We start from the raw sequence: 18,203 nt of genomic DNA, 5'->3' as shown, positions 1-18,203 counted from the left end.
GCGGCTTTGAATGTGAGAGTTGACTTGAGTCTATGGGATGCGACACTGACTAGACAGGGGCAGGGGAGGGGAGGGAGAAAGGGGTTTTGTTGGGTTTCTCTTCTTTTTTGTGTGTGAAAAACTTGCATTTTTTAGGTCGCAGGATCAACTCGTTGCCAGGAACATCACAGTCCTTATACAGAAGGGAAAATCATGTCCTGCCCCTTTACAAGTTGAAACAACATGCAAATGCCTCTGATCCCCACTGCAGCCTTTCTGCATACAGGTGAATTTTATCCACCAGACATTGCACCACTGTTTATCCAAAATCCTCACCCTTTCAAATAGATGGGATGTTTCTATGGCCTGGTCTACGCACCGATTTTGTATCAGTCGCATTATGTCAACTGAGGGTGTGATATTTTACCCAAATTAGTTACAGTGGTACAGTCCCTGGTGTGGACTCAGCTCAGTCAGTGAAAGGGTCCCTTAGTTCCTTCCCCATATGGAAATAATTAGACATAGGAACCTTTATACTGCTCTAACTGCATCCAAATTAAAGGAATTGAGAGGCTTTAACTATATTTATGGCTCAGTCTTCACTACAAAGTTAAACTGGCAAAGCTTTGTTGGCTAGGAGTGTGGGGAAAAAAAATCAACCGCCTAGATAACAAATGAGCTGTCAAATCCCTCCTCCCCCTGTAGACATGACTATGCTGAGAGAAGAGTGTCTGTCACCATACCTAATGTTGTTCACGGAGGTGATATTACTGGCCAGTATAATTCCTCCATCTGTCAGCATATGCGGTGTCTAAGCCAACATGGCCAGAATGGCACAGGCTCCGTAGCATAGACATAGCTGGTATTGTGAGAGTTGTACAGCTTTGACCTGGTCTAAGACATTTGGTAAACCAGGGTTGGGTTGCTTGTGATCCTGAAAAAAGGAACAGACCCTAAAATGGACTGTTTCGTTCCAGAAGCCAACATGTACAATTCCTATGGAGACACTCTTGGGGCTTCAGTGAACCAAGAAGTACTTGTCTCGAACAGTAGCTATTAGCTGAGAGCAATGAAAAATTCAGTGATTTAATAGCTGATTATCTCCCGCAAAAGCCATCATTCAATGAACCTTTGCTGACATTTCATAAATGCTTAAAATATCATTTCTTAGCTACCGCCCGGGAGGTGATAGTTTTCATTTCTCTGTCATGACTTGAAGGCTTCAGAGGCGCACAGAATCAATTTCCTTGCAAGAAATTCATCTCCACAGGCTGTTTGAGAGAACAAGCCTGGCTGACCTAACCCGCCCCCCTTCAGCCCATCAGCAGACAGCTAATTGGATTTCTGACGTAATTGAAGCGAATAACACCAGAGAAGAAGAAAAGCTGTGCAATCCACTAATTTCTGAGTGGAGAAAAAGAAGAGAGGTCTCTTGCTCTCAATTTGGCCTCTGTTATGTCATATGAGTCCACGTATGTGTGTATATAGATGTGAGAGAGAGAGAGATCACACAATCAAATAATTTTGCTGTGATTAAAAATATATTCTGAAAAAAAGAATGCCAGATATTGGTCTCCATCAAAGTGGGAGTTCAGTCAGAAGTGATACGCAGATGTGATGCTGATAAGCAATGCAAAATGGAAATGATGAGCATGTTAAACGTAACTAGCCCTTAGAACTGATGCTGGGGCTTTGCCATAATAAACCCCAATCCTAAAGCAGGATAACAAGAATGAAACCCATGGCGGTGAATGAATGTCATGGGATGGTCCGTCCAGAAGAGGATCATGAAAAGCATCCCACCCCCAACAAAAAACAGAAGAGGTCAATGGCAAATTGAAGCAGATAGCCTCCATTTATTATGGGCCTGATCCTATTGTAGTCTGTAAGAAAAAGATCCCCATTGTCTTTCATGGGCTTTGGATCGGGCCCTAATTTTTCACAATGATGTAAACTGAAGATGTCATCATTCAATATTTACAGCCCTGTGATTTTCCTCTTTGGGGGAAGAGGGAAGGAACCTTAACTTTTCAAGTCTCAGAAAAAGAGACCTTTTGTTTGACAGAAAATGGCTTTATGACTGAACCAATTTTCACAAAAATATTTCCATTTTCATTGAAAATTCTCAATGAAAAAAAAATGTAAAAATTTGACATTTCTCACCCATGAAAACTTGGAAAAATTGGTTGTTTGGCGGGAGGAGGGTATGAAAACCTGGATATTTTTAAAGAAAAATGTCGATGAAACAAAAAAATTTTTTTTTCATTACATTTTTTCACAGGAATAAAACGATGACGACAAACACTCTTCCCAACCAGCCCTTGAACAGACCCATCCAGCCCACAGTGTTGGCCTCTAGAACTTCTCTAATGTTCTGTATAGTGTTTTCTGGGGCTTGGTCCATTTTGGTCTTTGATAACCAGCTTCATGAAGCATCCACCGCTTGCCTTGTGATGCTGTTTCACAGTCTAACAGCTTCTTCCCTTAGGATATTTTTCTGATATTCACTCATGGTGCTGAACATTCAATGTTCATGGTGCTGAACATTCTGGCTCTGTACCAGCAAAGCATCTGAGCAGTCCCACTGGCCTCATGTTCTTACAATTACTGTTGGTTAATATGTAAAATTACAGATGTTGGAATGCTTTGCATTCCTGTAGAGCAGACAGAGCCAAAGTTCTCAACACCTTGCAAGATCAAGTCTTATTCACTTTAAAGTTTTCTTTAGCCTAACTGCACCCAGTTACTCCTAGTCATATATGCCTTTGTTCCACTTCACCATCTCCTCCCTTGGGCTTTTACATGCCTCACACGCAGGGTACACACAGCAATCGGGAGGCACAATTGCAGCACGTGTAGGTGTACCTGAGCTGGCTTTGATCAAGGTAGAATGCTAAAAGTAGCATAGTAGCCCTGTCTCGGTGGGCAGCCACACTGGGTACAATCCTATCTTAAAACCTAAGCACACGGGGGGCGAGCCCGTCCTGCGGACTGTGCAGCTGCAGCTACACTGTTATTTTTAGCGCGCTAGCTTGCTCAGAGCTTGCGCAGCGGGTACGTCCACCCAAGCTGGAAATTATACTTCCAGCCCCAGTGTAGACGTAGTCACAGTTGAACATGGCTTCCCTGTCTCCCTTCATTATCATCTGGTCAAGCTGTAAAACAGACCCTTAATGCTATCTGTATGTGACTACTTCCCTCTTCTCCTTTGCTGACCAGTCACATTCTCATGAGGTTTCAACAGACTGAGCTGGAAGCCCAGGGTGGGCCTGATATTTTGATCACTAGCAGTGTTGCCTACTAGACCGGCCAGGTGCAATAAAAACAACAATAGTTAGCACATTCGCAGCCTTTTGCACCCAGTGTTGTTCCGCCGTTAATGGAACAGTGTGTTGGGGTAGAGAAAATTAAACATACTTTTGCGTAGCAAAATTGTTTCTAGAAACCCGAGTCAGTGGCAAACAATTGACACAGCCCTTAGAAATACAATCCTGCACAAGGCAGCAGGAGAGAAACAATTACATCACTCTTGGCACCACAGGAAAAATTCCATAGGGATTTTTTGTTTCAAAGCCATAAACACTGGAACCCGATTTAACTGCCCATTAATTCTGAAAAACAAAAACAAAAAAAAAAAAACAACCTCTAGTGATGACCTCATTAACTGAATTTCTTTTGGGCCATTTATGGTGGGCATTGCAGGCTCAAACAGCAGTTTCCCAAAGGGGCTTGAGCATATTTTCCCATTAAATAAAGAATAATTGTGCAAGCAATGATTTTAGGGGAAATACAAGAGCAATTAATTACCCATACATCTTATCTCAAACTCAGTGGGAGCATGTCCCAAGTATTGTTGCTTGCATTATAGTAATGCATAGAGGCATCCACTGAGATTGCCGCCCTATTGTGCAAGGCACTGTACATGCATATGGTAAGACAGTCCCTGCCTCAAACAGCTTACAAGAAAATAGACAGGACAACCGAAGAGTGGGAAGGAAGAGAGAGAGACAGAGAGTTTAAGTGACTTGCCCAAGACCAGTCAGCAGCCAATAGCAGCGCCAGGATTAGAACCCCAGGTCTTCTGACTCTTACTTCGGTGCCATACCCACTAGGCATCATCACCAGAATAAGGAATGAGACTTATCTTGTAATGGAATCTGCAAGCACAGACCACAATGCTATCAGATCCCTTTGCAGGATCAGGGCCCGAAGAAAGGCCTGCATCGAATACAATATACGTACACCAGAAGTATTTACTGTTACTAACACATCAGTAACACTAGTTCTTCATTCTCCGGAAACATATCCGGCATCCTTCGTACAAGACAGAAAGGGCAAAGTCCACAGAAATCACAGTGTACACAGAAAACACTCTTTTCAGGGAATGAGGCAGAGCTAGTGATTTGAGGTCATGAACTTTACACTCGCTGATGCGATGGCCACCGCTGGGCTGGCCCCAGCGAAAAGGAAAGGTGCTGATGCTCTGTTTCTGTCTAATGGGCACAAGCTGTTTTAGGGTAGATTCAATTCACTCTGGCAGATTTGGGATACTTAACAAGAGAGTAAACAATATGAGTTAGGCAAACTGGGCAATTCATCTCACTTCTATCTGACTCAGTTTGCTATTCTGTAAAGTGCTGGGCAACCCATAAGAGTTGTGGGTGCTCATTCTTTTGCAGGAGATGCTCAGCCCTTTGCAGTTCAGGCCCTGTATTTCCAGCCATAGTTCAAGTTATTATTAAGTGAAGTGCGATGCTTTCTTTGGTCAGTTTTCTGAGGAGCTTCCCTGGAAATGAAAAGGTCGCATTATCTTGGTGATGCCAATGGACCCAGACACAAAGCATTTATAATGTCCTCAGACATGGAGAGAGGCAACTGTTTGCTTTAACTGACAAACCTCTAGAGTAAAACCCTGGCAAAATGTTCTCGGAATATAGTTCTGCCAATGCAGTAATCACACTGGGAAGATTCCCAGTGACTTCAATTGGCTTTTTGGATCAGGCCCCAAGCTGTGGAGATAGTTAGATTTAAAAAGGAGACGTAATAGTAGCTGCTCAAAGGCTAAACAAGTAACAGGAATGACTGTGGATAGATCTAAAGCAAAACTTACTGGCAGAATTCATGGACTACACAATAGTGGTCAGTGGTACTCAGCAAGGCTATCAGACAAAAACGGTTCAAATTTTTCCGAGACGAGATGGTCTCCAATTCATAGATAGTAAAGTGGGCACAGCAGTAGTGAGGGTAGATGGAAATCGCTTTCAAATCCTAGCTATCAAGAACAAAATGAAACTCTGATGAGAGCCGAGACAAGCAGCAAGAGCCTAGAGCTAGGAACGTTATTACTTTAGATCACTGATTCATAAGTGGCAAATGTCCAGGATGTGCTGCAGTCTATCCATAACAAAGAAATCCAGAGGGCATTAGAAATTTACCAGGAGGAAGTGGCTAGCTGTCAACTTAACCAGGGTGACTGGACAGTCTGTCAAGACAAGAAGCAAAGGATGACGTGTCCTTAAGCAAGTGTCCCATATGGTGCTGTGGATCCAAATGTGGCCAGGAATAGTCATCATGAAAGAGGACCATGAAATACATTTTGTAACGTGTGTAGTAATAGCACTAGGTTTTTACCCTGTGTATTCCTCGTCTGCAAAATAAATTGGTAATGCTACTTTTACACCTTTTTGCTGCACTCTATGGCTGTGTCACTGTTAGCCTCTTTTCTGTAAGACTTCCCAACGTTGCTACCACCAGCGAGGCTCCACGGATAGTAGTTTCAGAGAAATGCTATCATAGACCAGCCACCAGTACGTGAACCACTGTCTCATCTAACTTTGCTCAAAGTAGATCTAACTCACACAGTGGTTACAAGACCTGTGGTCACCATAGCCGAGTTACTCTAATGTTCCCACTCTTTTCACCACCAAGAGCCATGATTAGGGCCCTACCAAATTCACGGTCCATTTCATGGTCACGGGATTTTAAAAATCGTAAATTTCATGATTTCAGCTATTTAAATCTCAAATTTCATGGTGTTGTAATTGTAGAGTCCTGACCCAAAAAGGAGTTGTTGGGGGCAGGGGAAAAGATTATTGGGGGGGCGGGGTTGTAGTACTGCTACCCTTACTTTTGTGCTGCCTTCAGGGCTGGGCAGGAGCTCAGCTCTGAAGGCAGATCCACCGCCAGCAGCAGTGCAGAAGTAAGGATGGCATGGTATATGGTATTGCTACCCTTATTTCTGCCCTACTGCCTGCAGAGCTGGGCCCTCAGTCAGCAGCCGCCGCTCTCCAGCCACCCAACTCTGAAGGCAGCAGCACAGAAGTAAGGGTGGCATGGTCTGGTATTTTGGAGGGCTGTAGATCCCAAGCATCTCCATCAAAGTCAATGGAGTGACACTAGCATTACTGATATCAAAAGATGGTTCAGGGATTCTTTTCTGAGAACGGTGCAAGCCAAACAGAGCTTTATTTCCTGGCTGAGCTGAATATGGCGCATCATTTTACAACGCAGTACTAACATGTTTCAGACGCCCTGTCCTCACTACCATACTAGATCCAAGGACAGAAACAATTGTATTTACCTACATTTGCACCTTCCATGGTTCTGCACCCTAATAAAGATCAGGGCCTAAGAACCATTGGGTCCTTTCAACAGACAAGTGAAAGCTAACAAAATGCATTGGGCGGTAGTAGCAAGACAAGTCTTATAAAGGCAGCACTCAAACTAGGAGTGCATATTGTCCCTCTAGATTTCTAAATTCTAGGTACAGCATGGGGTGAGGGATGAATTTTTACCCCAGCATAAATGGACCAAGACCAAGTTCTTCCGTGTATAATTAAGCTGATTATCTTAAATGCAATGCAAGAAGCTGTACAGAAAGTCCCTAGACACCTTCACATTTCAACTGGGATTTTCCAAGCAGCCTAAGGGAGTTGTGGGGTTCCATGGGATTTGTGCACCTTCGAAAAAGCCCATCCTTAGTGAAACTTAAAACAAAGAACTTGTGCCTACCAATAGAGGCACTGGAGAAGCTAAGCAACCCAGCTACATCCTATAACCACTGATGGGCACATCTTTCTAAAAAACAGGCCCATTTTGTTCAGTGGTACAGCATGACAAGCACGTAAAGGTGTAGAAATCACACAGTGAAAGTGACACGTCAATAGATTTATGCCAGAAAGGTCAGCAATGGCCAGTGCAGTTGCTTTTTTTCCCTCCAAAGCAAAGTTGACAGTTTATAAATTATACAGTACCTGCCTTAAGACAGACTTAAAAGACAGTAATTGTATTTATTATAATCACTTAGCACATGATTCACCTTGAACTTCAAAGAAAAACAAGCAGTGGGCTGTGCATAAAAATAGCTCTGCTATAGAAAGGAGGATAGCATAGAAAACAGAGATGGAAAAGACCAATTATTCATCTTACCTAACCATTTCCCCTCCCAGCCACCAGTAGCTAATGACCACAGTATATTGAGATCAGACTAGATCATCATAATGGTCTCTACTGGCCATAACGTCTATGGGATGCTGGCTCCATAGAAATTAACGGATCCAGGATTATACCTTATGAACCTACATTCTCCAGTGCTTTGTCCAGCCGTAAGTCGTTCAAATGACTAGACTGCCACCCCTTTCCTTTGGAGACCTTACCCCAGTCTAATGGATCTCGCTGTCAAGGACATTTTTCCCAGAAATCCTTCCTACATTTTCTAAAAGTAAAATTCACTCTTGTGCAGAAGCCTGTGCCTCATTCAAGCCCGGCTTTGAGGGCTTCAATGGGATTTAAGTCATGCTTATGTCTTGTGATGGGGCCCTTTGCACCCTAACCGAGCAAGGACTGTACTTTATTAGTAATTGGACAACAGCTACCAAAAAAAAAAAAAAATACCCTACAGCTTGGGAATTCGCTCTCCTCCTCTTGTCTAAAATAGCCCAAGGCTAAGGAACATCAGGGCATGTTGCAAACATGGGAACTGTAAAGATGGGGAATCAAAGGCGGGAAATGGATTTGAGTTTACGTTGCCTGGCTCACTTGTACAGCTGCAGTCAGGGTGTATTATAAAGTAGTGTCAAAGGGACTTAGAGCATGTGGATGGGCACTTTTTAGCATTTCTATACATCTAAATAAACCAACCGTATTCAGATAAATCCATAAGGGCCAGATTCCGCCACCTTTACTCACATAAGTAGCAAATCACTCTTCAAGCAGTCCCCTCGTAATCAAGGGAACTACTCATGGAGAAAGATACCATCCAAAAGGAGTAAGTGTGGCACATTATGATTGTTGTGATTGTCACGAACAACTGTCATCTTAGCCAGCCAATTGGAATACTTATATACTACAAGAACACATACTCAGCAAACCCATATTACTGACCAGAAATTAAAAGGGAACAAATAAATCAGTTTGCACATGCTTGCAAATCAAGGACTTTCACATCTTATTCTATACATATATGCAAAATGCACCAAAGGGCTGGATCATGGACTGGACATAATCAAAAGAAAGACAGTGGCTGAAAAAATGAACTGACAATAGTTCGTTGGGGAGAGTTAGTACTCTCTTTTCAACTAAACATTGCACACCCCAGTGTTAGACATACAACTTTCCAGAATGGAAATGTTTAGACCACCTTTGTTTAGCTAATAAAACCTGGTTTTGCTGACCTAAGATTTACCTGTCAGTAAGCTTCTTCCAAGCTTGTATATACAGCAGGTAAGATTCTGATTTGAATTACACTACTGCAAACACACAGACGTTAACCAAGCGGCTTGGAATTTACACCAACATAACTGAGAACAGAATCTGGTCCACTGATTGAAAACCAGAGGGAAAACTAGTTGACCAGAATCCCAAGTTCTCTGGATCTGCAAATATGGTCCCCTATTTAGGAGTTTCACACAAATATGGCTTTATATCAGAGAAAATTCTGATTACTTACTTGATCTTCAGACTGGCAAGCATTTTTTTGTCAATCCTGAAAAAAGAAAAGAGAGTGTTACGAAGTATCCAATGGGCTTTTTGATCTGTTAGACATCCTAGAATGTCTTTTTCCTCATACATTGTGTGTTCTTAGGAGACCCAAGGGCTGCTGATAAAATTGACTATCCCGACATTCTCCTTCGGAAGTTTCATTTATCTGGCCGGAGCGAGGTTCATTGGTGCAAAGTCTTGACCATGAACAGCTCATTGAAATCCCAAAACAGAACATGCTGCTCAATTACACCATAAAGCAAGTAACACAGTATCCCACACAGCATAAATTGTTTACTGATGGTACTTAATTCAAAAGCATCCTTGTACCATTTAACACACTGAACATCATAACTCAGAGGCTTAAACAAATCCTTCCAGCAGTAACAGACAGCAGTAAATTTGTGGATGCACAACTCCATAGTAAAAATAGATTTTCCTCTATATTTCTATGGAGAATGAAGGTCCCATTGAGTGACTGTTCCCCAGAACTGATGTTCCTAATCTGTTGTTGGTTTTCATTCATACCCTGACCAGTAATAGTCCACTTAAGTCCAGCTATATTGATATATATTCTGTAAAGTAGTTCTTCTCATCTGCAAGTCTCAAAGCTCTTTACAAAGGAGGAAAGCATCATTTCATAGGTGGGGAAGCTGAGGCACAAGGAGGTAGTGATTTGCCCCAGGTCACTCAACAGGCTAGTGGCAGAGGCAGGAATGGAACCCAGGTCTCATGAAGTCCAGGGCCCAGTCTGCAGGACTGGGAGCCTCCCAACAATGTATGTTTTCTCAGGCACTGACTACAACCTGTGCGATGTGAGACATAAATTCACACTCATAACTGAATGATGAAAGGCAGAGAGACTACATCCAATAGGAGACCCAATCTAGAAAGGTTTATGCTTCAAAAGACCTGTGCATTCTAAGGTTTTGTTCTGTGGGAAGATTAAAATATAGGTAGGAAAAAAGGTCTGACAAAACTAAACATACCAAGAACATTCTACCAAATCCTAGTAACTCTGACCTGCGACTCCACAGCTACTGTGGACAGGTAGCTAGACCAAGTGGAGACAGCAAGACTCCTGAGTTTTATACACAGCTGTCCTATCAATTAGCTACGTTTCCTTGGGATTGTCATTTCTCTGTTCTTCGATGTATGCAGCTGTAACATGGGGCTGAAACATACCCCATCATGGCTGTTTGTACAGTGTAAGTAATGTCTTCAAAGTGCTTTCAGATCCACAGACAAAAGGCGACACATTGTATACATACAAGATAGTACTGTCAAATTGTAGCTGGAGTCTGATTCCTAGTGGTTTACGAGATCCCAAGCCATTATCTATTTATTTGGTACTTTTAATAAGTGTCCATGGAACACTTATTGAAATAATTGTGACACTACGTTCCATATTCTTTATGAAAATATGCTTATAATATGGATACAACATAACAGATATACTTTATGCAGAATGGGTCTTGTAAGGTATCATTGGAAAGGTTATGATTTACTGAATATGATTATCCATTTTGTATGCATGTATCATTTCTGTATCTAAAGTTAGGAATATGGACTACGTAACAATTACAACTGGATGTATATTGGGGAGACACCCACCAGACAACAGGCCTTCAGATTTGATGGGCCATCAGGAAGGACCAACAAAACCATGAAGATACTAATCTCTCTCCCTCCTGGGAGATGTCGGAGGACGTAACTGTGACACTACTAGGTCAGGTGGTCTTGTCACCTGACACTAAACATTATCTGGGACTTCTTACAGCTTTCCAGTGAAAGAGAAGGGGGGTCAAGTTTGGGAAACAAAGGATTCCCGCCTTATGTAAATCTTATTTAAGGGTGGGGAGGAAAGCACCTCCTCTCTATGGCCTGTCTGCCCAAGAAGAAAGACTGCAAAAGACACCTGAAGGGAAGGCAAGGAGGGAGTCCAGACTGAGACAGGGTCCAGTTTGAAAAGAAATATAACTGGAACCCTAAACCACAGAAACTTTGCAACCTGCCTAAAACAACATTTAGGGTAAGAAATTATATTTTGTAACCTGTTTCTCAACTATACTGAGTTTAGCTTGTGTATTTTTTTTTATTTGCTAAGTAATCTGCTTTGTTCTGTCTGTTACCGCTTATATTCACTTAAAATTAACCTTTTGTAGTTAATAAACTTATTTTGTTTATTATTAAGCCCAGTTTATGTAATTTATAACTGGGGGGGGCACAAGAAGTTGTGTACATCTCTCTTCACACTGAGGAAGAGGGCAGATTTTTCTGAGCGTGTGCTGGGCAGATTTTTCTATACAGTGCAAGACAGTATTATTTTGGGTTTATCTCCCAAAAGGGGTGGGCACGTGAGTACTGGGGGAGTCCTCTCATATAGAACTGACTTCAGTCTGTGACTGCAGCAGCGTGTGGCCCTATCTGTGTATGTGTGCTGCAACAGACTGGAGAGCCTAATTCAGCAAAGCAGTGAGAGGGAACCCAGGCTGGTTGAACAAGAGAGGCTCAGTGAAATCCCAGTACCTCAGGTGGCATCCCAGAAGGGGGGGTCCAACCCGTCACAATAATATTAACCTGAATTAAGGCAACTAGTATTAATATCTCAAAATGTAAAATTATGTCTATTGGCAATGACTGCAAATGGAACATTATTGGTCATGTGGAATTAACTCCATTTATCCAAAAATCATTCTTTACAACGTGATCACAAAAAATATTTAATGCTGTTGAAATACTGTTTTCACCAGTAACTTTACAGAACTCCTCTCCCACGACTGAACTTCCCCACTGAGTGCATGCCACATGGGCTAATTATGTAACAGGTTATGCAATTCCAGATTATACTAATATAATTCTAGCACGGGTCCATTGAAGTGGATGGTCTTAACAACAGAGGAGCAAGTTCAGTGGAGTGAGATCAGATCCTTGCTCATACTTTGCAGTCCTATATGTTAGCATTCCATTCTCAAGTCTCAAAATAGTTCAATGTAAAACCTGGTTTAGCCCACATTTTCTTCCCACGTGTTAACTATTGCATAATACCCATTGCCAGTTACGCTAAATTTAACTTTCCCCCGATCTTTGTGTATACACTTTTGCATTTCCTGCCTTCCTCCAGAGAATATTTCCCAAGTGTTATAAGAGCCTAGTGCAAAGCTGAGTCTTTTCCGTTGCACAAGTTACTTTAACCTTCTTTAAAATCTCCAGATTCAAATTATTTTCAGAACTCAGGAGAAACCAATCTGCATTTGGTGTGACAGTCATCCAGGCAGGGCCTGCCTGATCAAGGCCTATTGAATGCAACATCAAACCTCCCACACTACCTTTAATGGGCTTTGGATCATGCCCATCGAGTCCACATTTATTGTAAGATGCCATGCGACAAAGGTTCTCTAACCATTTTTAAATTCATTTTTTTCCCTAGTTCGTAGGGTCAAAAATGGCTGGGACTCCGTAGATTTGGATTCTATTTCCCAGACACTGGCTCATTGGGAAACCTTGGGTGACTCACTCATTTTCTGTGCCTCAGTTTCCCTACCTGAAACTGTGTGTCAGTTTCCCTCCCACCAGTTTCCCTCAGTTTCTGTGCCTCAGTTTCCCTACCCACCTTCGTCACGTATTTTGAGAGCCCAGACAAGAGGCACAATATAAGTGCAAAGGGTTGTTCTTACTCCAGGAGTCCCTACAGTCCAGTCAAAATTCCCCTTTTACAAGGCACATTTCATTACAGCGTACAGAAGCTTTGGGAGCCTACGGAAAACGTACTGCAGAGCTGTATAAAACAAATGGACAAGTTATGCCTGTACTCTGTGTTGGGGGGCAATTGGAAAGGGGGGAAGAGTACAGGGAGCCTCTTGTGTCCCAGTGCCCCCATACAGGGTGCAGGCATAGTTATTATGCAAACAGTGGGCAGTTTGTGGCATTCAGCCCCTCTGAGGGGCGGGGAGGGAGAGGGGGTCTCTCTAGGTGAGGTGGGGCAAGGTGACAGCCTGGGGGCAGAGTGCACAAGTAAGACTTACGCCTCTCTTCATACTAAAGGTTAGCTCCCTCAGTCTCCCCCTGACCTCCACCATCACAGACTCGCACAGCTCATGGGAACCCCTGCACTAGTGGGTTGCAGCCCACAGGGCCCAATCTATTGAAGCTAATGGGGCTACTCCCCTGAGCAAGGGCTACTCCCCTGAGTCAGGCTTGCAGGATCAGACCCATGATCTGGAATCTGAGAGCCCTGGCTCCAGGTCTCACCGAAGTTAATAGACATCTCCCCGTAGGCTTTAATGGGCTCGTCAGTCATTTAACGATTTTCCCTTAACATCTGCTCAGACTCTCCGCTCCCAAAAAGTGGGCACATTATTGTTTCTAAAATAAAGCATGCCATGAGTTGCACACTCCTGGATTCACTCCATGCATAAGGCAGATTTTAAAAGCATTATTCATTATTATGTGATAAAGCTGTTCTCAGGTCCTGGTAAAGCAAGTTGAATCTTAAAGCATATTTTTCGGGTGCAAATGTCTGTTGCCTAAACTTTTTACTGCTGCAAATGACCCAAGGGGATTGTGGGTAAATGAGACAGTTAGCTCCTAAAGGATCTGTGCTGAAATATTCATAGACCACACAGCAGAGCTGCAGCGAGTGGATTTCATACCGATGCAAATGCAAGAAGGGAAAAGTCTGTCGCTGTTGTTTTGCTTCACAGAAAAACAAACGGCACTTAAGGAAACCACAGTTTCAAGGGGACTAAAATTGGGACCTGTTTTAATCAGTAGCCTTCACACGAGCCTGCTTGTGGTGCAGAAAACCACACCATGTGCTGCAGTGCAAGTACCCTGCCTACAGAACCCCCTGAATCCTCACACACACACACACACCGGGCCACCCACTGCACAGCAAATATGCAGTGGTTCCGCGGCCAATAGGTCCTTACGCAGCCACGGAGACAGGAGCAAGAATGTGCCCCATACTGACGCATGCTCCCCTAGCATTCACTCAGAAGCTTGGCAGCAGCCCTCACTTTCATGATGCAAGAGAAACAGACTTGGGGGGGAGGGGAGGGATTGGGTGATTCACTTCCAGGCCAGTCTCCACTGGCATCAGCCTGCAAAAAGATCATCGTACTAGTGCTTGTTCACAGCCAGCTCTCCAAGGCAGAGAGCAGGGAAGAGAATGAAAGCGGGTAAGAGAATATCAGGAGTCTATCATATGAACCCTGGCTGCTTCTTCCTTTCTGTGAAATGGAAAAATAATAATTCCCCCCCCCCCCACAGGATTCAGTTTGTTACGATTTGTCCAGCACTTTGACTCAGTATCGCCAGCAGAAACAGAGCAGAAGCTGTGGTGTAATGGCAAGAAGCCCTGAAGCTGGCCAACAGACATTTATTCTGTGCAAAAAAATACTGCAGACAGAAAAGAAAATCGCATCTGTGTTGGGCCCAGTGTTGGAAATTGTTGAGTGCTCGAAGATGAATTCAGGTCTGGCTGAGTAACCTCCCTGATGGTAAATCTCGTTCACGGGGTTCCCACAGAAAGGGTGTGTCTGTCAAGATGTACAGATATACTACTGTGGTAAGATAAATAGATACAGGTGTTGGGTGAATTAGCAGATCACTTCCTTTCTAGTAAACAAACACAGAGGCCGCTCTTCCCATGGTTGTCTTTTTAACTTAGCATTCAGCCAAATGTCAGCTTTGGAAATCAACAGTATCACATACAATTCATTGAACTACAATGGTTACAGAGAGCCTGATCCTGCGCTACTTACTCCCATTGGCTTCAGAAGCTGCTAGATTTCTCCTGCCACAGTAAATCCTAAGGCCAGATTTTCCCCACATGAGTTTCAGAAGACAGCATCTACATTCATGTACACTGTCATTTGTGTAGGTAACAAGACTATCCAGAGTTAGAATCATGAATATTAAGAAAACACACCAGGGTTTCAGAGGGGTCATAAAGCCTTGTGACTCAGCGCTTAAGCCAACGCTGTAACTATTGTGGATGAGGAATCTTCCCTGTTGAAGATTCCCATAACTGCCATCTGCAGCACTGTTAGCATCTTCCTCTGCAGCAGCAGCTGCTGCTGGCTACTGTTAGGGATAAAATATGAGGCTAGACAGACGGCTAGACAGACCCCTGGACCGATCCAGCATGGCCATTCTAATGTTCTTTCTAAAAATGGCCTGATTCGGTGAAGAGCTGAGCTCCACAGCTCCCAGAGACTTCAGCTTGTGAGGTGCCCCTTAGATTTCTGCACAACGGCATAAGTTGCTGCAATGGCATTACGTGCACTCGGGTGGCACTCCACATTCACCTGGCTGCTCCTCATTAACTGCAATCTGTTGTAAGAACAGAAAAGATCACTATCACCTCATGATAGCTCACTGAGCTTCCCACAAGCAGAGGGCAGCGGGAGACACATCACACTGCTACGTCACGGGCTCCTGCAAACCTTATTCTCGGGTCTCATGATTCTTAAAGCTTCCTATTTAATTAAAGTGATGTATTACAATATAGATATATTCAAAGCCCTGCTTACTACCCTTACTCCTTTGATTAACCTTTTACTCCACGAGTCCCATTAGAATTCAACCTTAACCTTCCCCTCATACCTGATGGAGTGTATGGATCGGCTAGAGAGCAGCTCCAGTCATGAAGTTACAGGACCTCATGCCCTTAGAATGTAGGGTTGCCAGGTGTCCGGTCACAAAGGGGACCTGATGGTATCCAGTCAGATCTCCTGACCGGACACCCAATGTCTGGTTACTGCGGGCAGGGGAGGCAAGGAGGCATCGAATCATCACCCGCGACCGCCCCTACTCAGCCGGGGCCTCCTCCTACCTGCATCAGGCAGTTGCAGCTCCCAGCCCCGGCTCTGTAGGGGAGTTGCTCCTGACCCACGCAGGGAGTGGGAAAGAGGAGTGAACAGGGGGCAGGGCCTCAGGGGGAAGGAGAAGTTCTGGCACTCCTGCCAGAGTGTCTGATTTTTAAATATTACGAAGTTGCCAACCCTACAATAGAACAGTGCTCTGTTATGCAACAGATACCATCAGAGGGCCTGATTCTGCATCCTGAGTCGTCACATGGACTTCAAGGAGATGCGAGTAAGCACTACTCCACATGCGTGAGAGGGGTACAACTGGGGCTGAAGAAAGAGGAGTCAAAGGACTCTGATGCACTAAACTCAGGTCTAATCTAGAGTGGCCTAAGTGTATGAAAGATGCTCTGCATAAGCCAAGCATTAGTATTACTGAAGTCTTAATTCTGAACAGCTGCCAAGAAGTCGTTAACCTTGCCTGCTACATCCTCCAATGATGTATGTAACAGTGGGGTTTCTCTCATCGACTTCATTTGGGGCCTTTCCTATAGCACCCGTTCTCCCTCACCCCCATCCGAACAAAAGACCTGTAGCCCAGGTTTCACTGTCTGCTGATCAGTGTTATAACACATATCCCACATGGATTATGCCCAGATAAGTTTGCAGACGTTCCCCTACTTCTGACAATATCGGAATGAAGGAGACACTGATCCTGATAATAGAAACAAAAATCCATAACAATATTATTTAAAATGAATCAGCATTTAGATGGTGACGCAAGCCAGATGGAGGCAGGAAACTCGAAGTTACAGCTGATGCTTTGTCCTTTTTTTTCATGCTGTTGTGAAAGAAAATGCAAAGGTGCAGTGACGACCCATTGTTTAATTCTATGCTTAGTAAGGTAAGGTATGAAAGGAAACACAACCTGGACAAGGGTTGAATGATTCAGTAAACTAGCGAGGAAACAGAGGTATTTCAGCTCATGGGAGCTGGTTTGAATTTGAGCTAGCTTGTCTGTGATTGAAGCAGTTAACATTGACAGTCTACGTCAAATGAGTTTGTTGGGATTGAAATCCAGTTCTCCATGGGCAACTGCCAGGCTACCTTAAAACTAGAGCCATGCAAAGCCTAGATTTTTTTCCCATAGGAAATTATGACATTTCAAAGTTTCATCCTGAATCAGAACAAAGTCGACATTTCCTGCAAAACAAAAATTCTAAAAAATTTTGGTTTGGAAGTATTTAAATGACCTTATCAAAGTGCTTTATTTAAACTGTTATTGTATATATAACACACAAATCTAACCAATCACATCAAAACAAAGCACTTTGATAATTTTTCGTCAATTTTTTTTAATAAAAAGGAACATTTCAAAAACATTCTGATTTCATCTAATCAGCATTTTCTAACAGAAAACTGCTCCACCAGAACATTTTTGACCAGCTCTACTTAAAAGCAACATCACAACTGGCACACGTTGAGTGGGCACGCTCAGGACTGAATGTGCAAGGCAAAGCGAACTACGCTCTCGCCCCCAGAAGTTCGAATGGACAACTTTTGCAGGGTAGCCTGAAGGGAACCTTCTTCTGCCCAAGCTGTATCTGTCCAGTGGATGGGGACAGACCTTAATGACTGGTTTGATGATGAAATTGCTGATACATCCATTAACTGCTGTGGCCTGATCGCAACATACCACAGTTGGACTTCTTAGAAGCAGGGAAGAGGGTATTGAATTGTCATCTGGCCAGAAATATCAATCAGTCTTTAAATCAGGAGACAGGTGACAAGTCCAGCACTAGCTAGTAAGGATAAAGTGTACAGCAATCCATCAAGCAGTCATTGACAATCCATCCTGGACTCAGCATCCACGGTAAATCAGGCAAGATGCCTGGATGCACGTAATACAGTTTAGGAGATGGATTCAAAGCTTATCTCTTGATGGGAAGTGCAATAAACTCTTCTTCCATGTATACTGAAACCACAATACTCTATTTATTAGAAGAAGAAAGGGGAAGAGACAGAGCGACTAAATGGCTGGGTTCACTATAGCATTAGACAGTGCATCCCTGCTACTACAGATTACATACCTAGTGAGGAGCTACTGAAATTCACACAGATCTCTTCTTGCAATTGTGCATTTAAGCGAACAATGTGTTCATGCCAAAAGATGAATGGACTGTAAAGCACCGAACCACTATGCTAAGAGAGGCTGTCCCTGTCAAATCTCAGAAGGAGGGGAATCAAAGAAATCCAAGTCCCTCAATCAAAAGCATTCAGATATTCCCCTTCTCACAATGCACAAGGAAGACACTTTCCTTTGCAGGTTCTACTTCAAAGCAGGACATTACCAACACCAAAGGGTTTTCCCCTTTAAATTACCGCAGGGAAACCAAAGACGGAACAAAAAACCCCTCCTCTCCGCTCATTGCC

General features: G+C 43.4%; 1 protein-coding gene across 10 annotated transcripts in view; it reads right to left on the bottom strand.

Moving 5' to 3' along the window:
• RAP1GAP2 (RAP1 GTPase activating protein 2) overlaps positions 1-18,203 on the bottom strand; it is a 265,430-nt gene that overhangs the window by 189,208 nt on the left and 58,019 nt on the right. For all 10 annotated transcript variants that reach the window (XM_073315725.1, XM_073315710.2, XM_073315712.2 and 7 more), the window contains one exon: positions 8,927-8,962. In XM_073315725.1, the coding sequence (XP_073171826.1) occupies positions 8,927-8,949 (23 nt within the window). In that variant the 5' untranslated portion in view covers positions 8,950-8,962. The remainder of the gene's footprint in view (positions 1-8,926; positions 8,963-18,203) is intronic.

This window comes from Lepidochelys kempii, chromosome 17 (assembly GCF_965140285.1).
Source record: "Lepidochelys kempii isolate rLepKem1 chromosome 17, rLepKem1.hap1, whole genome shotgun sequence".
Taxonomy (NCBI): domain Eukaryota; kingdom Metazoa; phylum Chordata; order Testudines; family Cheloniidae; genus Lepidochelys; species Lepidochelys kempii.
The sequence above is the reverse complement of the archived record's forward strand: the minus strand, read 5'-3'. Positions and strand labels throughout refer to the sequence as shown.